Here is a 7306-nt window from a genome sequence, read left to right on the forward strand (position 1 = left end):
TTTTGTTGCCAGCCGGCCTTTCTTCCCCTCTGAGCTCCTCAATTTAAGAAACTCCTTTTGTGCTTGAGTTCTCTCTTTCCACCCTTGCAAGGGGCTTTGGAGGACAGGGGGTAACTCCAAAATGCAGAAGATCCCGGCAGGGGTTCCAGGACAGGAACCCCCATATCTCAACCATTCCGTTTATAATTGAAAGAAAAAAAGAGTAAATGGTATTTACAAAAGCAATTTTTTAAACCACCGTAGTGTAGGGGACACATTTTATGACATTCAGGTGAAAACGATAGTCATGCTGATGTAATTAATCAAACACTATCTATATTAGGCCAGGAGTTATGGAAAACTGTTTAAAAAATAAATCACTATTTAAGGTGACAGTAACTGCAACAGATGACCTGCCCCTCAGCCCTCTGTCTCTCTACTGGGAACCTAGGAGAGTGGAGAGCCCCAGGGAAGGCCCCGCTGATGGACTCCGAGGGGCGAAGGCCAAGTGTGGGAACACAGCTGTGGGAGGCGGTGTGGGCCAGTGGAAACATAATGCAAGCTGCATGCAATTTTTTAAATGTTTTCGAAGCTACATTTAAAAAGTATAAAGAGACAGGTGAAATTATTTTGAATAATGTATTTATCCCAACACATCCAAAATGTGTTCATTTCAACCTGTAACCGACAATTTTAATCCCTTTTTTATATAAGGTCTTCAAAATCTAGCGTGTATTTTGTACGAACAGCACACCCTGACTAGCCACACTTCAAGTGTTTGGTAGCCATATGGGCTGGTGGCTCCAGGACAGCCTCAAAGCTGGGGTTGTAGGGCAGGGGAGAACCTCCACCCTCAGACTCTCTGAGACTGTATGTGGGCAGGGTGAGGGTTGCAGCTCAGAGCAAAGCCTTGGAGCCAGCTGGGCTTGTCTGCAGTCTCCAGGGCTGCCTCACGGCCCATCCCTGCCCGCCCATACCAGGCTGACCCCAACCTGGATCCAAGCCGCCGTTCGGGTTCCTGTCCTCGGTCTCCGCTCTTTCTTTTGACCTGACTGGAGTCACCCAATACCACTTGCCCTTCAAGGGTTAATCACCCCTGGCCTCGTGTCCCCGGAGCCTGCGCTCCTCTGGGCTGCCCACTTACCCCTGGGCTGACGCTTGCTCCTCCTCAGATGCCTGGCGGGGCAGAAGGGCATGGTGTGGCCACTGGGGGCTGTGGCCACAGGAGCAACTGCTGGGCACAGCCGAGTCAGGGACCAATGCCAGGTGTGCGGTCAGGCGGGGGCTGGGCTGCCGGGGCTGTGGCCGCCTGTGCGCTTGGCTCTGCCGAGGGCACTGAGCCAAGACCTTTTGGCCTCCTTTAGGGAACTTCTGCACTTCTCAGTGCCCCAGAGCCGGGACTATCCGGGGCGGGGCCCGGGCGAGGAGGCCAGGCCAGCTGGATCCTCTGCACCCCCTGCTGGGGGCCCTCCCAGGGCTGCAGGGTCCACAGGGTTTCACACTGCTGAAGTCCCTAGGCAGGTGCCCTGCGCCAGCCTCCTTGCACTCCCTCCCCCGTGTTCCTGCCCAGAGCTCAGCAAGGGCCTCTGCCAGCAGGCCTGCCACTGAGTCTCTCTGGTCCTCCCAGCGAGCTAAGGCCCGAGAGCACAGGGCCGGACCCCCAGCCCCACGAACTCTGTGCTTCAGGGTCCTCACCAACTGGAGACTCGGAAAGCCCACCTCGGTGGGTTGGTGGGGACTCCATGAATACACACGGAATAAGCCTGAGAATTTCAGTGCTTACTGGCCACAGACTCTTTTGGTTTCTATTTCTTCATCGGGACAATGAGGCCCCTAACCAGATCTCCCTGGTGAGGTTCTGGTGGGGACTGAATGGGACAAGGAAGCTGTGAGCTGGGCATGCCACCTGCACAGGCTTTGTAAGCCACCACCATCCCTGCTGAGACAGGAAAGACGAGGCCCCGGGGGCTTCCAGTGGCCCAGGGCCACTGCGCTGACACAGTCAGGACTTGAATTTAGCTGTCTGGGACTCTTTCCATGAAATCAGCTGCCATCCCTATGGTGTCTCTACCATCCTGGAGACAAAGAGAGTTGGAGACAGCCCCCTTGTCCAGCCTGGCTGTCTCTCCTGTATCACTCATTCCTTCCAGGACATGGTATCAGACCCTGGACCGTGGGAAGCTCTGAAGTTATGTCCTAAAGGGCTGGGGCAGGCAGCAGACACGAAACTCTGGTGAGGCCATGCTAGTGTTGATGCCGCCTGTCCATGTGCCCATTGCCCCCATTTGTCCATCTGTCTGTCCATCTGTCCGCCCACCCATCCACCCATCCATCTGTCCAACCAGGGTGAACGCCCATCCCTCCCTTCAACAAAGAAAAGCAGCCAATTAAGCACAAAATACATCTGCCTAAAACTCTTCAGAACGCCTACTGTTCTTAGAATAAAATCCAACTCTCCTGTGACCTTGGGGGTCCAGGTTCCCTGACCTCATGTCCCCCCACTTGTCCACCTTTACTGCCATCAGCCATTTGGACTCTCTCTTCCTCAGACTCCCTGTGGGGCCAGCTCCCTTGCACCTTCACACCCCTGCTCAGATGTCATTATAGAAACCCTCCCCTTCCCTTGGCGAGAACCTCTGTCAAGTAACTGTCCATCCTGCCCAATTACTCTCACATTCTTTTCTCTGTAGAGCTTATCACACTGGGAAATTAGCTTATTTCTCTGTCTACTTGTTTATTGTGTCTCTATGAGAGGAGGTAAATTTCACGGGAGCGGATCATGCCTCCCTTGGTCTGGCCGGGATCTCCAGGGACTGGTCCCGTGTCTGGAAAAGGGTGGGAGCACACTGAATGGCAGTGGTCACTGTGGGGACACATGGAAAGTTCTGTGAAATGATAGGCAATCTCACTTCAGACAACATCCAAGTTTTATTGAGTCTATACAATACTCTGGGCATGGTTTCTGTTTACAAACTGCATGTTTTAGCTCAGTATTTTAGCTTCACAATGACCCTAGAAGGTGCTACAGCAATGACAGCTACTTTGCAGATGAGAAAACAGGGGCTGAGTAAGATGTCTGAGGTCATACGCCTGAGGGCATCTTGCAGTGGCCCTGGTCAGCAAGGGGAAACTGCACCCCGACTGGTCCCCTGAAGTGTTGGCCGCTCACTCCCTACGCTTGCAGGCTGAGGACCTGTCCTCCTGCTTCCATCCCTGTGGTGGGCAGTGTCTGAGAGAGCCCCCAGTGAACCCTACGTCCTGTCCTCACACCCTCTGGAATGTGGGCTGAACCGAGTAACTTGCTTTCAATGACTAGAAATGGCAAAAAGTGACAGATGTCACCTATGAGATTAGGTTCCAGAGAGACAGTCTTGTGTCTTGTGTGCCCTCAGTGGCAGCAGCCCTCAGCCAGGGGATGAGAAACGACTAACAACCCACCTCTGCCTTTCTAGAAAGCCCTTTTATGGTTGTAAACATGAGAGAAAAAGGAGACTGGGGAGGTAGAGGGTAGAACCTCAGAGATGCCCCAATGCCTGGAGGAAAGGCTCAGGTCCCCCAGGTACCTTTTGGCCTCTCTTAAATCTGTTTCTCCAAGAAAAAACCTTAGAAGGCACTTGACAACGTTTAACATCCATTTTGATGGAAATTTTACATTAAATAAAAACAAATGGACCCTTCTTCAACATGGATAGAGCAAAGCCAGCCCTGTGTTGCATGGAGAGACACCATCAAGGCCAGAGACAATAGGAGCATGCCCACCATTGTCACTGTCACTTCCCATTTTCCTGGAAGTCTTCAGCAGAGCAATCAGATTGGATTAAGAGCATCAAACAATAAAAGCTGGGGGGAAGGTATAGTGTTATTATTATCATTGCTATTGTTATCGAAAGTCAAGGACCTGAAAGCGATTGCAAGCAGTAAGAGAATGCAGCAAGGTGTCCAGACACAGAATTAATATACACAGACCACAGGCTATTTATAAATTAGAAGAAACAGAAATCCCATCACGTAAGTAGGAAAACCCACATAACACAATACCGATTCACCCTGATTTCATCTGTACATCAACTTGTTTAATTTAAAAGGAAATGCTACGAGTGTTTTCTTGCCAACGCAAGAAAACACTCGTAGCATTTCCTTTTAAATTAAACAAGTTGATTCTAAAAGTTCATAACAAAAACAGCAAATGCATTTTGAAAGAAAAAAAAAAAAAAGAAGTGAGGCCAGTTTATTAAAATGGAGTCAAGGATCCACTTACAGTAAGTAAAACCAGCCAGGTCCCTCAGTATGTGAACAGAGACAGGTTCAGACATGCACTGGAGTTTGGAAACAAGAGTTATTTCAAGTGGGCAAGGCCAAGACGTTATTTAATAAATGGAAGCATGACAAAGGGATAACCACCTGGGTAAAAATGACCCAGTAGGATCCTTATAGCTCACCTTATAAGAAAATAAACATCCACCATGGACCAAAAATGAAACCCCAGAAGCATGATGATCGATGGCGGTGGGAGGACTTTCCTGTGATCTCCAAATTGGGGACGGCCTTTCCATAGATGACACAAACCACCAGAGACCACAAAAGAAAGTTTTATTCCACAGAAGTTAAAAATATTTGCATGGCGAAGAAAAGAAACTGAAAAGACAAATGACCAAGGTGAGAGGGACAGACAGTCCCCAGATGGGACGTTCCGTGGGGGTTAAAAACCATGAGGCTGTGCTTAATGCCCAGATTTAGAATGTTCTCCGCTTGATACTGTCAGGTGAGAAACATGGTATGTGACCATTTTTTGCACAGAAAGGGAGGGGAGAAGAATAGAAGAGATACTTGTTTGTTTGAGTATTTGTAAAATATCTCTGGGAGACACTGGAAGACTCCATTGGGAGCAGTGGCTTTTCCTGGGAGGGAAGTGGGGGGCACAGGGAGACCGGCATTCTGCCCTTTGAAATATGATCCATGTTATCTATTTTAAATGACCTGGGCGGATCAGTTGTTGGGCGTCTGCCTTCTGCTCAGGTCATGATCCTGGAGTCCTGGGATCGAGCCCCACGTCCCCATGTTGGGCTCCCTGCTCAGCTAAGAGCCTGCTTCTCCCCTCCCTCTGCCTACCGCTCTGCCTGCTGCTCTCTGTCAAATAAATAAATAAAAATCTTTAACAAAGGCAAAACTAGATGACAACACAATTTACTTAACCTCTTTTTAAATGACAATAGAATTTACTATAAAGTGACAGGAGAAAGAGGCCTCACATCACCTACCAGCCATGGAGGCAATGAGGGGTGGTCCGCAGACTGCGCACTCAGCAGGCGATGGCCTGAGAGGGCTACTGGCCGCTGGGCCTCACTGGGGTGGGAGGGGCTTGCACCTGGAAGCACCAAGCAGGGGGGCCCCTTACCATGTTGGTAGGAGCAGAATTTTGCATCTCTTTGGGGAACAGTTTGACAACATCTATCAAAATTTCAAATGGCCAGCAATCCCTTCCTTCAAGGGAATTTTCTCTGTGGGTAAATTCACTCGTGTGTGGAAGAGAGCTCCAACAATAAGCTGGGACAACTTAACAGTCTATCAGGTCACATAAATAATGCACTGATTAAATAAGTTATGTATTCCCCTCCCCCCCAAAAAAAGAAGGTGGCAGGGGAGGTGATAGGGGATGATCCATTATTACAGAAAAAGCACAGAACACTGTGAACAGTATGCAGCCCTTTGAGTCACAGGAATGCAGGGGTGTGGTTGTGCGAGCTCAAGTCTGCAAGGACCAGCAGCATGGGGCACAGGGGGCTGGGCTTGACTCAGGACAGGAGGCAAGGGGCTCGGGGGCAGAGAGGTTTACTCCTCCCTAAGGACACTTCTGTGTGTGTGTGTGTGTGTGTGTGTGTGTGTTATGGACACAGATTACTTTCTTGAATAAAGATTTCTTCTTATTGTTAAGCAAGGTGGTAGTTCTTGTGTTTGGTCTTGGAAAAGTTAGACCTGCCTGTTCTTTGAGTACTTTTTTTTTAAAAGATTGTATCTTGACGTCATCTCTACACCCAACATGGGGCTTGAACCCACAACCCCAAGATCAAGAGCCACATACTCTATCGACTGAGCCAGCCAGGGGCCCCTTGAGTACTTTTAACTTAGGAAAATGTCCCGAATAGCCTCCAAATGGTCTGAGTGCCAAATTCCCCTCTTGCCAACCCATCACACAGCGGAGTTTCATTTCTCAAAACCAGCGCTCCCTGGGAAATCTTCTGTGGTTCTGGGGATGCTAAGGTTTTTAGGGAATCCATACCGACCTTGCCCCAGGCAGCGCCCGTGGGAGAAGAGGACTGTGATTTTTCCCACAGAGACGATTGCAGAAGTGAAGGAAGAGTGTGGGGCTGGCTGGGAAATGCCTGGCCAGAGGGTCCTTTCTGAAACTCAGGTCAGGCCTCTCCCTTCCCTGATAAGAACTCCACACCCTGGCCTCCCTCCTCTGCCTTCAGGCCGTGTCCCAGCTTCCCACTGGCGCTCTTCTGTAATCAGCTGAGCGAAGCTTTTCAGGTCAGCCAGCTACTCCCCCATCTCAGCGGCCACTCCAGTCACTCTGCCCCACTTCTTGTTCCTGGGATATGCCATGGACTTCATGCCTTGCTGTCTTTGCACAGGCTGTTCCCTTTTCTTGGGAACACCTTTCCACTTTCACATTCAGTAAACTCCTATTCATTCATCAAGACCCAGCTCAAATAGCCCCACTTCTCCATCACCTTCCTTAACGGCTCCCCCCTCGCCCACTCCCAGTTGTCCTTATCCCATTCTCCCTTCCACAAATAGTACTGAAGGTCCACCATGTGCCAAGCACAGTGCCATGTGATGGGGACACAACAGTGACAAAACCAAGAGTCCCTGCCTCTTGGAGAATACAGCCTGGTGGGGAGGGCTGGCCTGAACCATTATCACAAACACACACAAAACCGCCATCACAAGCTTAGGAAGCGTTCCAGAGGTCTTGGGGGGTAGGAGCCAAGACCTGTAGTTTGAGAACTGTGTCCACAGGGCCACCTGCCACCAACACCTTGGGCTCACCTGGCTCTGGTCTCCTGAGCACCAATGGGGAGCCAGGCCTGCGGGGGAAGCCTGCATGGCTGGGATCAGAAAACACTGCTGACGGTAAGGCCAGGGCCTGCTGACCCTACCCTCCTTTAAAAATAACTTATGTAGGGATGCCTGGGTGGCTCAGTTGGTTGGACGACTGCCTTCGGCTCAGGTCATGATCCTGGAGCCCCGGGATCGAGTTCCGCATCGGACTCCCAGCTCCATGGGGAGTCTGCTTCTCTCTCTGACCTTCTCCTCGTTCATGCTC

The 7306-nt window shown here is 50.4% G+C and overlaps 1 protein-coding gene across 7 annotated transcripts in view; it reads right to left on the minus strand.

Annotated features, from left to right (window-relative positions):
- ARHGAP22 (Rho GTPase activating protein 22) overlaps window positions 1-7306 on the minus strand; it is a 165042-nt gene that overhangs the window by 34866 nt on the left and 122870 nt on the right. The window contains exon 1 of one of the 7 annotated variants that reach the window (XM_059397990.1): window positions 1124-1287. The exons of 5 other annotated variants lie outside the window; for them this stretch is intronic. In XM_059397990.1, the coding sequence (XP_059253973.1) occupies window positions 1124-1175 (52 nt within the window). In that variant the 5' untranslated portion in view covers window positions 1176-1287. Of the gene's footprint in view, window positions 1-1123; window positions 1288-7306 lie in introns of those variants that run through there. One more of the 7 variants, XM_059397989.1, reaches the window with a different exon arrangement.

The sequence above is a fragment of the Mustela nigripes genome, chromosome 4 (assembly GCF_022355385.1).
Source record: "Mustela nigripes isolate SB6536 chromosome 4, MUSNIG.SB6536, whole genome shotgun sequence".
Classification (NCBI taxonomy): Eukaryota; Metazoa; Chordata; class Mammalia; order Carnivora; family Mustelidae; genus Mustela; species Mustela nigripes.